At 43.8% G+C, this 15715-nt stretch overlaps 1 protein-coding gene across 24 annotated transcripts in view; it reads left to right on the plus strand.

The window, feature by feature from the left end:
* Positions 1–15715, plus strand: part of ADGRL2 (adhesion G protein-coupled receptor L2) — a 179679-nt gene that overhangs the window by 113486 nt on the left and 50478 nt on the right. For all 24 annotated transcript variants that reach the window (XM_088463328.1, XM_088463331.1, XM_088463332.1 and 21 more), the window contains exon 5: positions 5753–6553. In XM_088463328.1, the coding sequence (XP_088319454.1) occupies positions 5753–6553 (801 nt within the window). The remainder of the gene's footprint in view (positions 1–5752; positions 6554–15715) is intronic.

The following is a 15715-nucleotide window of genomic DNA, read 5'->3' on the forward strand; positions in this document are numbered from 1 at the left end:
ATGTGTGCTGCGCCTATGTCTATAACAAGACAGCCTCTCAGTGCAGTTGGAAGCAGTGACATTACTGAGGCAGCCATTATGTGTGCTGCGCCTATGTCCATAACAAGACGCCTCTCAGTGCAGTTGGAAGCAGTGACATTACTGAGGCAGCCATTATGTGTGCTGCGCCTATTCCATAACAAGACGCCTCTCAGTGCAGTTGGAAGCAGTGACATTACTGGGGCAGCCATTATGTGTGCTGCACCTATGTCCATAACAAGACAGCCTCTCAGTGCAGTTGGAAGCAGTGACATTACTGAGGCAGCCATTATGTGTGCTGCGCCTATGTCCATAACAAGACGCCTCTCAGTGCAGTTGGACCCAGTGACATTACTGAGGCAGCCATTATGTGTGCTGCGCCTATGTCCATAACAAGACGCCTCTCAGTGCAGTTGGAAGCATTGACATTACTGAGGCAGCCATTATGTGTGCTGCGCCTATGTCCATAACAAGACGCCTCTCAGTGCAGTTGGAAGCAGTGACATTACTGAGGCAGCCATTATGTGTGCTGCGCCTATGTCCATAACAAGACGCCTCTCAGTGCAGTTGGAAGCAGTGACATTACTGAGGCAACCATTATGTGTGCTGCGCCTATGTCTATAACAAGACAGCCTCTCAGTGCAGTTGGAAGCAGTGACATTACTGAGGCAGCCATTATGTGTGCTGCGCCTATTCCATAACAAGACGCCTCTCAGTGCAGTTGGAAGCAGTGACATTACTGAGGCAGCCATTATGTGTGCTGCACCTATGTCCATAACAAGACAGCCTCTCAGTGCAGTTGGAAGCAGTGACATTACTGAGGCAGCCATTATGTGTGCTGCACCTATGTCCATAACAAGACGCCTCTCAGTGCAGTTGGAAGTAGTGACATTACTGAGGCAGCCATTATGTGTGCTGCGCCTATGTCTATAACAAGACAGCCTCTCAGTGCAGTTGGAAGCAGTGACATTACTGAGGCAGCCATTATGTGTGCTGCGCCTATGTCCATAACAAGACGCCTCTCAGTGCAGTTGGAAGCAGTGACATTACTGAGGCAGCCATTATGTGTGCTGCACCTATGTCCATAACAAGACAGCCTCTCAGTGCAGTTGGAAGCAGTGACATTACTGAGGCAGCCATTATGTGTGCTGCACCTATGTCCATAACAAGATGCCTCTCAGTGCAGTTGGAAGCAGTGACATCACTAAGGCAGCCATTATGTGTGCTGCGCCTATGTCTATAACAAGACAGCCTCTCAGTGCAGTTGGAAGCAGTGACATTACTGAGGCAGCCATTATGTGTGCTGCACCTATGTCCATAACAAGACGCCTCTCAGTGCAGTTGGACCCAGTGACATTACTGAGGCAGCCATTATGTGTGCTGCGCCTATGTCCATAACAAGACGCCTCTCAGTGCAGTTGGACCCAGTGACATTACTGAGGCAGCCATTATGTGTGCTGCGCCTATGTCCATAACAAGACGCCTCTCAGTGCAGTTGGACCCAGTGACATTACTGAGGCAGCCATTATGTGTGCTGCGCCTATGTCCATAACAAGACGCCTCTCAGTGCAGTTGGAAGCAGTGACATTACTGAGGCAGCCATTATGTGTGCTGCACCTATGTCCATAACAAGACAGCCTCTCAGTGCAGTTGGAAGCAGTGACATTACTGAGGCAGCCATTATGTGTGCTGCGCCTATGTCCATAACAAGACGCCTCTCAGTGCAGTTGGACCCAGTGACATTACTGAGGCAGCCATTATGTGTGCTGCGCCTATGTCCATAACAAGACGCCTCTCAGTGCAGTTGGAAGCATTGACATTACTGAGGCAGCCATTATGTGTGCTGCGCCTATGTCCATAACAAGACGCCTCTCAGTGCAGTTGGAAGCAGTGACATTACTGAGGCAGCCATTATGTGTGCTGCGCCTATGTCCATAACAAGACGCCTCTCAGTGCAGTTGGAAGCAGTGACATTACTGAGGCAACCATTATGTGTGCTGCGCCTATGTCCATAACAAGACGCCTCTCAGTGCAGTTGGAAGCAGTGACATTACTGAGGCAACCATTATGTGTGCTGCGCCTATGTCCATAACAAGACGCCTCTCAGTGCAGTTGGAAGCAGTGACATTACTGAGGCAGCCATTATGTGTGCTGCGCCTATGTCCATAACAAGACGCCTCTCAGTGCAGTTGGAAGCAGTGACATTACTGAGGCAACCATTATGTGTGCTGCGCCTATGTCCATAACAAGACAGCCTCTCAGTGCAGTTGGAAGCAGTGACATTACTGAGGCAGCCATTATGTGTGCTGCGCCTATTCCATAACAAGACGCCTCTCAGTGCAGTTGGAAGCAGTGACATTACTGAGGCAGCCATTATGTGTGCTGCGCCTATGTCTATAACAAGACAGCCTCTCAGTGCAGTTGGAAGCAGTGACATTACTGAGGCAGCCATTATGTGTGCTGCACCTATGTCCATAACAAGACAGCCTCTCAGTGCAGTTGGAAGCAGTGACATTACTGAGGCAGCCATTATGTGTGCTGCGCCTATGTCTATAACAAGACACCTATCAGTGCAGTTGGAAGCAGTGACATTACTGAGGCAGCCATTATGTGTGCTGCGCCTATTCCATAACAAGACGCCTCTCAGTGCAGTTGGAAGCAGTGACATTACTGAGGCAGCCATTATGTGTGCTGCACCTATGTCCATAACAAGACAGCCTCTCAGTGCAGTTGGAAGCAGTGACATTACTGAGGCAGCCATTATGTGTGCTGCGCCTATGTCCATAACAAGACGCCTCTCAGTGCAGTTGGAAGCAGTGACATTACTGAGGCAGCCATTATGTGTGCTGCGCCTATGTCCATAACAAGACGCCTCTCAGTGCAGTTGGACCCAGTGACATTACTGAGGCAGCCATTATGTGTGCTGCGCCTATGTCCATAACAAGACGCCTCTCAGTGCAGTTGGAAGCAGTGACATTACTGAGGCAGCCATTATGTGTGCTGCGCCTATGTCCATAACAAGACGCCTCTCAGTGCAGTTGGAAGCAGTGACATTACTGAGGCAGCCATTATGTGTGCTGCGCCTATGTCTATAACAAGACAGCCTCTCAGTGCAGTTGGAAGCAGTGACATTACTGAGGCAGCCATTATGTGTGCTGCGCCTATGTCCATAACAAGACGCCTCTCAGTGCAGTTGGACCCAGTGACATTTCTGAGGCAGCCATTATGTGTGCTGCGCCTATGTCCATAACAAGACGCCTCTCAGTGCAGTTGGACCCAGTGACATTACTGAGGCAGCCATTATGTGTGCTGCGCCTATGTCCATAACAAGACGCCTCTCAGTGCAGTTGGAAGCAGTGACATTACTGAGGCAGCCATTATGTGTGCTGCGCCTATGTCCATAACAAGACGCCTCTCAGTGCAGTTGGTAGCTGTGACATCACTAAGGCAGCCATTATGTGTGCTGCGCCTATGTCCATAACAAGACGCCTCTCAGTGCAGTTGGACCCAGTGACATTACTGGGGCAGCCATTATGTGTGCTGCGCCTATGTCCATAACAAGACGCCTCTCAGTGCAGTTGGAAGCAGTGACATTACTGAGGCAGCCATTATGTGTGCTGCACCTATGTCCATAACAAGACACCTATCAGTGCAGTTGGAAGCAGTGACATCACTAAGGCAGCCATTATGTGTGCTGCGCCTATGTCTATAACAAGACGCCTCTCAGTGCAGTTGGACCCAGTGACATTACTGAGGCAGCCATTATGTGTGCTGCGCCTATGTCCATAACAAGACACCTCTCAGTGCAGTTGGACCCAATGACATTACTGAGGCAGCCATTATGTGTGCTGCGCCTATGTCCATAACAAGACAGCCTCTCAGTGCAGTTGGTAGCAGTGATATTACTGAGGCAGCCATTATGTGTGCTGCGCCTATGTCCATAACAAGACGCCTCTCAGTGCAGTTGGACCCAGTGACATTACTGGGGCAGCCATTATGTGTGCTGCACCTATGTCCATAACAAGACGCCTCTCAGTGCAGTTGGAAGCAGTGACATTACTCAGGCAGCCATTATGTGTGCTGCGCCTATGTCCATAAGAAGACGCCTCTCAGTGCAGTTGGAAGCAGTGACATTACTCAGGCAGCCATTATGTGTGCTGCGCCTATGTCCATAAGAAGACAGACTCTCAGTGCAGTTGGTAGCAGTGACATCACTAAGGCAGCCATTTTGTGCCTCAGTGTGGTACATGGTTAGGGTTGCTATAATCTTCCTTTTATCAGGGGCACACATCAACAATTACACAGGTTTTGTGTCTGATTAAAACCCAGGTGAAATACAGACTTGAAATCAACCAGCTACAGAACCTGTGTAATTCATGCATGTCCCTGAGAATAGGGTTGTTTATAGCAGCCCTATACATGGATTCTTTACAACCATTCACATAACAGCTTTGATCCAATAACCTGACCCAATGGAAGATAACATTTCGTTGTAGTGCATATGTTCTTTTTGCTCTTTTGCGTAAGCCATTTTGTCAGGTTCATATGAGTTAATGGTGCACCCCCCTTCATCCCCCTCCCCTGTCATATTGAAAGATGGGCAGAAGCTACATTCAACGCTTTACCATTGATCGCATAACAGCTCTTTTTTTCACCAGGTGTTCCAGACTCTCCATTTATCCAATTTAGCGGATTTCTTGCTGTTATCCCTACTTTAGTGTGTGTACTGATTGCGCTGCCGAGTACATGGTCCATTCATGTTAATCTCTCTTTTTTCTCCTTGCACTCCTTTTTCACTTTCTCTTCCAATGCTTAAAATAGAAGTGGAACAAAAAGGTAAATAAATAAAAACAGCCCGAAACCCCCCCTCCCCCACCCAGCTCCTTGTTATGTGCCATATGGATGTGTAACCTTCTCGATCCCCTTATCCCTAAACACTGACCTTCTATATCCAGCAGGGTTGCATTCCTACACCCCATACACAAGTTGACTGCTAATTAAACAGTGTTCTGGATATGTCACATTGGTGGGACACAATCTCTGCATTTCTTGTGGGAAATGTTTTCTTGCTCTCTTCCTTAAACCCCAAGTGCTTTTTTTTTATTTTTGTTTTGCTTTTTTTTTTTTTTTTTTTAATATATATTATTTATAAATTTTTTTTTTTTTTTCCTTTGCCTGGCTTCCTAAACTCTCTTCCCCCAGCATGCCGCATTGACAGACTTACCTGCTTTGTTTCAATCATTGCTCCAAATTGTGTTTTTTTTATGTTATTTTTTTCTCTTTATTTGTTATTAAATGATCATTTTTTTTTCCAGTTCCCTGTTGCCGTCTATATGTTGTGTTCCTTAATTTTGAGATGCTCCAGCTTGTTTGCCTCCTCTACATCCACAGTGCATACGTTTGTCTGAAGCACAAATGGAAAACCATTCACATGCTTAAAACTGCAGCGAACTGCGTGTGGTTTTTCATTATCTGGCAGGTTTCCGTTTAGACGATTTATACGTTTATTAATCTAGTCAGGTTATGTGATTTGCTTTCTTAAGTTTACTGGACTGTAGATCAAATAGTTATTTTTTTGGCACTCAGAATGAACACATTCTCCATTTAAAAATACATATATTTTTTTTTTAACTATATATTAAATTGAAAATATTACTCCTCGAATTGATTTAAGAAAAAAAAATGTTTAATTGTGTTTTGTGACATTATTTTCTCTTTATTTTTTTTTTACTAGTATTTGTTTGCCCTGGAGTGTTGAAAGGCGTTGTGGACTCTCCGTATATTTTTGAAGCAGAGCAGAAGGCAGGTGCCTGGTGTAAAGACCCCCTCCAAGCGGCAGATAAAATTTATTTTATGCCCTGGACTCCGTACCGTACGGATACTTTAATAGAATACGCTTCGTTGCAAGATTTCCAAAATGGCCGACAGACTACAACCTATAAACTCCCTAACCGAGTGGATGGCACAGGATTTGTGGTTTACGATGGGGCCGTGTTTTTCAACAAGGAAAGGACCAGGAATATTGTTAAATTCGACTTGAGGACTAGAATTAAGAGCGGGGAGGCAATTATTAATTATGCCAATTACCATGACACCTCCCCATACAGGTGGGGCGGGAAAACAGACATTGACCTGGCTGTCGATGAGAATGGTTTGTGGGTGATTTATGCGACGGAACAAAACAACGGGATGATCGTGATCAGCCAGCTAAACCCTTACACTCTACGGTTTGAGGCAACATTTGAAACCACTTACGATAAGCGGGCAGCTTCGAACGCCTTCATGATATGCGGTGTTCTCTATGTCGTGCGATCGGTTTACCAAGACAACGAGAGTGAGACTGGAAAGAACGCCATTGACTATATCTTCAATACCAAGCTCATCCGGGGAGAATCTGTTGATATTCCTTTCCCCAATCAGTATCAGTACATCACCGCTGTGGATTACAACCCTAGGGATAACCAGCTGTACGTGTGGAATAACAACTTCATCCTACGATACTCTCTAGAGTTTATCCCTCAGGACTTTGCCCAAGGTAAGAACCATTTGTGTTTGTTCTGCTCCGTACTCCATTTTACTGATCACTATATGCTTTATTTGGTCCTTCTGTTTGGCTCTGAGATTCTGTGTGAAAAGTCTGCTGTATTTTCTCTAATGGCTGAACCGTGTTGACATACTGATCAGCCATGCGCCAGTGCCCCTTAAATGTGATATTAAAATATTCCTATTTTTTTTTCTTTGTTTGATAATAGGCCTTGTCCATATTTAGTCTCTCAAGTTTGCATTCATATAAATAAAACACATGGAAAATATATATGCAACACTATTTTTGTATAACGAAAAACAATAGCATATTCTCATAAATGTTTCATTTTGTGTTTGTTTTTTTGTTCTTTTTTTCAGTATATTTTTAAATTTTAAAATGTTTGAAATTTCTTTGCTGGAAAATATTGATATCAATGGTATCACAAAAAAATATCTATGTAATGTATATATTTAAATATAATATGTATAAAATTTTTTCCAATTCGCTATATGTTTATGAAGAAAATCATAAATCATTTATATTTATGTTACAAAATATGTATATTTATAGTAAAAAAAAAAAAAATCGGTAATTTAGGGTTGAATTCAATTGCTTTATCGCACCTGTAAGCAATGGGCGCCTGATGGGCTATGTCCAATTGTTTATGCTAATGAACGTAAGTTGCGCGGACGTCCATTACTTAATGTACTTGTCTCGTCCAAATGCACCACTGTTAGACGCATACAGAGGACTTTTCGGTGATTTCTTTGAATTGCTCCTTTGCCCACTACTTTCCGGCGCACAAAAAAAAAATGTAATACCCCTTTTAATGTGCAAAAGTTGAGTACATAATGTATGGAACATAAATTAGTGATATTTAAAAAATAAATAAATATATATATATATATATATAATGTTGAGTCTCCCATATTCAAATATTCCGATAAACTGAATATTTTTAGCATGACTGAGATAGTGAAAGTTTTGATTTTTGATGGTTCAATGTACACAAACTGTTTAAGGCACAAAGTTATTAAAAATAAAGTGTAAAATGAACTATAGGCTGTGTGTATGAGGTTTATATGCCACATAATTTCATGTATGTACACAAACTTTGTGCCACAAAATTATTGAAAATATTGTATAAAATTACCTTGAGGCTGTGTCTATAAGGTGTATAAATCATAAATGCATTCTGTGTTTAGCTTTGGGCCCTATTCCTAAGCATTTCAATATGGTATGCAATTATTCCAAAATATGGAATATTCCGATATCGAAAATACCCCTGGTCCCAAGCATTTTGGATATGGGAGACTCAACCTGTATATGTGTGTGTGTGTGTGTGTATATGTATATATATATATATATATATATATATATATATATATATATATATGTATATATATATATATATTACACACACACGCATTTTTTACTTTATTTTTTCTTTGAATTTGAGGTTTGTCTGTAGTGAAGTGTAATCAGTAGTAGAGTATTTCACACCCTTTTTTTTGTATGTTTAGTAAATCACATGCGAGTTGTCACTTCCACGTGTGCGTACAACACGGGAGACGCCTGGCAGGGTACCGTTTTGATTGGAGGACTTGACGATGTTCTTGCATTAAAAGATAAATGCCCTTGATGTTGGGATGCTCCTGACAGATGTTGTGCAGTAAACGTAATGATTTTATATGACAGCCTGTGACTAGCATTAATGTCCTATATTGTATATGGTCTGCGCAGCATGGATGCATGTTTCCAGTCCAGTCCATGGGAGAATCCGCCTCCGTCCCAGGTGTTAGCGAAGTCATTTACACTATTTATTGTGCCTTTACCAATGTAGCTTATTACAGACCTATACATTCCTATTCTATCCCAGCACATAGGCTTCTGTGATATAGCTCCTGCTTAGCAAAACACAATATATCCTTGTTTGCTCTCTCTCTCTCTCTGCAGAGTAGAGCCTGGCACTCTGAGGTTTATTGAGGTTGAGTTCCCTCATGCTAATTATACAGTGGTTGCTCTTGGTTCTAATCTCACTTTAATTTATGTTCCGTCATGTCCTCTTTGTACTCCCATAAGGTCACAATGCAAGCCTGATGTACAGTCTGACAAATGAAAACTACATACCTTCTATATGATCTGGGCTTTCTACCTTTTAATATAATATATTTGAGATTTAGGCAACTATTTCTGGCTATATCAATCAGTCACAGCAGCCCCGACATTGCACGTTTTCCTGTATACCGCTATGTAATGCGAGGAGAAACGTGTGATGTAGACATTCCGGAATGGCAGATTGCGTCCATCGCGCTGAATTGAATTCCACCATCAGAATATATGACGACCCCAATTCCCACCATCGTTGACATCTCAATTTGACCTTGGACAACTCTCTTAGGACAGTAACATTTTTAGGCGATGTGGTGCCGGGCATCACCGCAATGTCAGACTGCGCACATTTCTTTCTCATTCGGTAGCAAATGTTCCATCTGTTTCCTGCTCACATCTGTTAGTTACAAAGAAAATTAAGCAAAGCTATTGCTAGTGGAGCACCTTTATCTGGAGACGCCTCTTGTGCACATTCCCCAAGGATTACATTGCACCCTTAACCTATTTGGTGGAGACCAAGTTTTTTGTGGGCGCACGTAGTTCCCGTTCTAAGTGAATGGAGCTATTCAATTGCAACGGCCGCATTTTCGTGGCCAAATGCATGAAAGCGGCTACTCCTGTGCTGGGTGTCCCGGGCGCACTGAAATTAAGATGTGTCCGGAACTTGCGCCCTTCCCCAAAGCCCTACTTTAGTTGGTTTTCTGCTCGCACCTCAGGAAGGTAGGTGATAAGGTGCAGCCTCCGGGCTGGGCACCCTAAACAATTGAAAAGCTTCCGGTCACTTTAGATGGGGGCTATGGGCGCCATAAACAATTCAATCACCCCATTGGTGCTATCAAAATATAAATTATACATGTTGTGCTTTTTGGGGCACGTGCCCATTATCTGTAAAGTAACTACTATGTAAACAGATTAATATTCCCTCACTTCAAGATTACAAGCCATTTATAGGGGCCAATCCAATTAGATGCGACTTTCCAAAAGTGAGTTTGTTTCATTAAACTCCTACATCACACGAATGCGCACACCCAAGAAATGCGAGATCCAATTACAAATCTACAAAATGCTACCTAGGAGAAATGCATGAGAATGTGTGGAAACCTTTCTAGACCCCAGAAAAGTGTCAACTCAGATAGGAGGATCATACAGAGGCTGTTAGTGACAACTGAGGTAGCAGGACCATATCATTTACACGTCTACGTAGCTGTCCCTCATCATTTACACCTCCCCATACCTGTCCCACATCATTTACACCTCCACATACCTGTCCCACATCAATTACACCTCCACATACTGTCCCACATCAGTTACACCTCCACATACTGTCCCACATCATTTACACCTCCCCATACCTGTCCCACATCATTTACACCTCCACATACCTGCCCCACATCATTTACACCTTCACATACCTGTCCCACATCATTTACACCTCCACATACCTGTCCCCCATCATTTACACCTCCACATACCTGTCCCACATCATTTACACCTCCACATACCTGTCCCACATCATTTACACCTCTACATACCTGTCCCACATCATTTACACCTCTACATACCTGTCCCATATCATTTACACCTCCACATACCTGTCCCCCATCATTTACACCTCCACATACCTGTCCCCCATCATTTACACCTTCACATACCTGTCCCACATCATTTACACCTCCACATACCTGTCCCCCATCATTTACACCTCCACATACCTGTCCCCCATCATTTACACCTCCACATACCTGTCCCCCATCATTTACACCTCCACATACCTGTCCCCCATCATTTACACCTCCACATACCTGTCCCCCATCATTTACACCTCCACATACCTGTCCCCCATCATTTACACCCCCACACATATCTGTCCTACATCATTTACACCTCCACATACCTGTCCCACATCATTTACACCCCCCACATATCTGTCCTGCATCATTTACGCCTCCACATATCTGTCCCACATCATTTACACCTCCACATACCTGTCCCACATCATTTACACCTCCACATACCTGTCCCACATCATTTACACCTCCACATGCCTGTCCCACATCATTTACACCTCCACATGCCTGTCCCACATCATTTACACCTCCACATACCTGTCCCCCATCATTTACACCCCCACATACCTGTCCCACATCATTTACACCTCACCATACCTGTGCCACATCATTTACACCTCCACATACCTGTCCTACATCATTTACACCTCACACATACCTGCCCTACATCACTTACACCCCCACATACCTGTCCTACATCACTTACACCCCCCACATACCTGTCCTACATCATTTACACCTCCACATACCTGTCCCCCATCATTTACACCCCCACATACTAGGGATGTGCAGGCTCGGTTCTACTCGGTTCCGTTCGGTTCTTTTTACCGGATCTTATTGGGTTTCAGCTGTCACGAGTTTTGGATAGCCAATAAGATTCGGTAAAAAGAACCGAACGGAACCGAGTAGAACCGAGCCTGCACATCCCTACCACATACCTGTCCCACATCATTTACACCTCACCATACCTGTGCCACATCATTTACACCTCCACATACCTGTCCCACATCATTTACACCTCACACATACCTGCCCTACATCACTTACACCCCCCACATACCTGTCCTACATCACTTACACCCCCCACATACCTGCCCCACATTATGTAACCCATTACTGGGCTGTTTAGAGAAATTCACCTGAACACGGACATGTCTTTATTGGCCAAATTATGTTATTTAAACCCCTCTAAGTGCTGATTATTCATTGGGAGGGGTATTAATGCAAGTTTGTAATTGGATTGCAAATGAAATTCGCAGTGTGAGTTCGCCGGACACAACTGGTTTGTAATTGGATTGATCCCATAAAATAGCGCTACAAAAGTAAACCGATGTCGTCCTCATATACGAATATTTCTACATTCGTTTTAATTGCTGCATGGTCCAGATTATGTGCTATGTTATTGCTATAGATCTTTTATTTAGCACTACAGCTGTTTATAATCTGTTTTTCATTTTTTTAGGGGGTCAGTTACAGTTTAGTCACTATCGCATTTATTTTTTTTTGTTTTCCATCCACAAATTTTCTTTACGTGGTTTTTTGATCATTGTTGACCAAGATGCAACATTGATAATATTCACTAATATTCAACGATTTTAACTTTTCACTGAATTATTTGCTGAACGATATGTTCGCTGTGTAATCGGGGTGATAGATACTGTAGCAGAGTCACTGGTTAGTATTTCTGACCGTGGCACGTCCTGGAGAGGTCACGTGTGGCACCGATGCTCCCTTCCACCGGATCTCTGGTTGTGGTCATTCCAGGGGCCATCGTGCTGAGAATAATGGATGTTTGATGGATGGTAATTGGTGCCGCTAACCAGCCATATATGGATTTTTTTCCTTTAAAGCTTACACAAAATAATTGGTTTTGTTAACATGAAGATTAGCGTGTGACGGTGATCAGTGTTATAAACGAGAGCTGTGGGTTGTGGAAGTGTAATATTAGGGAAGAAAACAATATATTATCCAGAAATAAAATATTGCCACGTAAGGAATCGCCACGCCAGCAGCTGGCGTCTCTGTGCATTGGGCGGTAGTGGTGTCGGCTGTGAGAGCTCGTTGACTTGTTTCCGAGTGTTACAAAGTAGAAGCGTCCATCACCGGCCTGTTTGATGATGACCGTAGTGATTGAGGTGGCATCAGGCGTCAGCGTCGGTCCCAGTAATCCGCCGCTGCTCACCGGTAATGGCGCAGTGTTACCGAGCTCTGAAGATTGTGTAAGTGATGATTCCTAGAGCTGTGTAGCTTTCATATGTTACTGATCAGAGCTCTGGGAGCGTCTTCTCTCACGGGAATTAAGCTTTCTGTTATAGTGACACATTTTATATATTCCTGAGAAGATGAGGCTAAAATTGGCCCAGAAAAGGTCCACTCTGTTGGTGATACTTCCATTTTATAGTAGTAAAGACTTTCCTAGTAATATGGCAGCGTGCGATGAGCAACCTCCAAGTAATCTAAATGTAGTTGTTTTGACATCTAAGTCATCGTGTTAGGGGGTGTTAGCGTCGCTTCTAATGATATCCTGTCTGCCTGTTTAATATTCATTTAAGAAACAGAGGTTTAGAATCCTTTTCACCTGTGTGTGGTAGAATCCGGATCACTGGTGCGGAAAGGCAGCCACACAGCGCTTGCAGACTCCCCTTCTAGAAGCGACATCACGGAGCGGAGCCAGCATGGTCTGGAACCAGCCCAGTAACATACGGAGAATAGATCAGGGTTTGAGCCTACGACGCAGCGGATGTCAGTGATACTGCGCGATACCAGCCTCGTTTGTGTACTCTGTCCCAGGAACGCGCTTCTCCTTGCCTTGGCTACTTCCATTGTCCTCATATCCCCTCATATTTCGATTTTAGTTCTGCACATTTATTTGTGAATTTAGTGGTCTGTGAATTCCCAAGCATGCATTAACAAGTACTGGCGCCGTTTAAGTGTCTCTATATACCAATATTAACATTCTTCTTCCAAATCATGTCTCTCTTTTCCTAACCCATTTCATTTGCTCTGCTCCTCACATTGATTACCTGCTTTCCCACAGTGTTCTGTCAGATTGGCGTCCATCTAAAACGACGCAGTCCTGCTAATTTACCTTCGAGCACGGCTATTTATTTGCAGAGTTATGGGAAGACGATGACAAGTCGGCTTTCTATTAATGGTCCATGTAAGCCTTCCTCCATATGGATGGTGGAGTTTTATTTCAGAGAAACGGCAGCTCCCACTCGCAGCGTGTTACCTCCCCTTCCCGTTACCGTCAGCTGAAGCTCCTTCCACACATTAGTTTAAATTCGGTAAAATAGTTGGGAGTGAGGTGCTGTGACATCACTAACCCCGCCTCTGCTTTTGAACCAGCCAATCCACACTGTGTTTTGCCGCAGCGCAAGTCCGCAAAGCTGTCGGTCACTCTCTGCCTGTTTAGTTATAGGAACCTCTTCCGACTAACGTGTCCCGCTTGCTGCGGAGGAAATACAGAGAGTTCGGCAGACTTATTTATTTAGGCATAAACAGTATCTTATTCAGCTCAGTGTTATGTTGCTGATTTACATTAACGTCATATAGACAAATACATTTTCGATACAGACTCATCATATGATCCCTTCCCCTTTGCAACCAATGCTGGGATTACCATTATCACATGTGTACGAGAATTGATAGGAGCGATAAATATCTTTTCCCTGTGAAAACCGCCATGTCGGGAGGCGCAGGCCTGAGCTTGCCGTATTACTTTGATTGCTGGTTTGCTACCTAATTATACATCCAGAGGAAGCTGTCACAAGTCCTGTTATCAATGCTGATCTCTGGGGATAAAAATAACCTACATGTTTCAGGAATTACCTGGAATCCAGGCTAATGTAACTGTGCTAATTTTAATACGCATGTGAGTGATTAAATATACACTAATCATTTCCGCGTGCTGTGGGATATACAGCTAACGATGCCGCTAATAGCGGTTGCCATTCCTCATCATTACTCTCCCATGTTTTTAATGAAAAAAAAAAAAAAGGTGCAAAACGCAAAGAAAAACTTAATTACTAATAATTGGCGTTTGATTCAATTCATGTGCTGCGTGGAGGTGATAATCTCAGGCGTATTGCAGTTATTCATTTTCTAAAAAAAATTTTCAGACATTTACAGATGTGTCCACATACAGTACATCTTACCTCTGTGCGCTACTAATCGCTGTAAAAACATAGCACACGAACGTTGTGCGACAAGACAGCGCCGAGCATCTTTCATTGTAAATTTTTACCCGTCAAATGCATCTTACGCATTTGCAAAACGATGCGAATAGGACGCACACAAACAGCTTCTGATTAAAACGATATGCGGCACGCCTACTGTATATATTGCGTGCGGCTGCATGCAAAGTGCTACGTTACAGTGTCATCGGCTGTGACACTGTAGCATTTTGTATGCAGATATAAGCGAAGGATATAAGCACGCCGCATAGCCTAATAAACAGAAGCTGCTTGTGCGTGCTATTTGCATCGCATTGCGAATAAGATAAAGGTAAAAAGTCACCCAATAAGACGCTCGTCGCTAGCGAGTCACTGCATGGCGCGACTATAGGGCCTGTTAAACAGACAATTAAGTCAACTGTATGTGGATACATCTGTATTCATGTATGAATGCTTAGCTATTAACATTAGCTAGATTTAACGAATACTTGTACAAACTCCTAATGACAACACTGAGGCTTGAGGTATAATTTTCCTGATGCCTCGACACAATGTTGCTAGTTCTTAGTGCATTAGGGCTCTATTTACTACAATCCGCATTGGTAATGCAGATTGTAGTGTGATATTACCGAGTGAATTCGCATTGCGAATTCAGGCAATATCACAGGGACACTGTATTTTTGCAAAAAAATACCGTGATTAAGGGCCCGCACATGCGCCGACCGGTCGCCGCTGCTACCCCCCACCGGCGCTAAGCCTCGCCTCCCCACCCCCCCGCGACCACCCCCTCCCTTACTTACACTTACCTGCATGCTCCAGGCCTCCGGCGATGGTCTCCATTCCTCCGGTCAGGTGGTCTCCCATACTGCACTGGGGCCCGATCACCTGATGACCGGGCCGCAGTGCACTGTGGGAGACCAGTTGACCGGAGGGGAGACATCACCGGAGGCCCGATCACCGGTCCCTGGAGTCAGGTAAGTAATTTTTTTTTTACTCTTTTTTTTTTTCTTTTTTTTACAGTAATCAGCTTGCGGTCTGTTTACACCACACAGCTGATTACTGGGACCGGCTCTGCTCTGCCTGTTAGAGCAGGGCAGGAGTCCGGTAACCGGGAGAGACCCTGGATAACGCTATCTCCAGGTGGCGTTAATATCACAGGGCTTTCCCCGATATTTTTTCACATTTTATTTTTAGTAACTATGGTCAGATCACATTTCCCATTACAATTATGGGAAATGCGATCTGCTTTACTAAAAATAAGTGATACCTAGGGGTTGGAGTAGAATTTTATGAATTCTACTCCAATTGCCCTGTAA

This window comes from Taudactylus pleione, unplaced genomic scaffold (assembly GCF_031769625.1).
Source record: "Taudactylus pleione unplaced genomic scaffold, aTauple2 ptg001343l, whole genome shotgun sequence".
Lineage (NCBI taxonomy): Eukaryota > Metazoa > Chordata > Amphibia > Anura > Myobatrachidae > Taudactylus > Taudactylus pleione.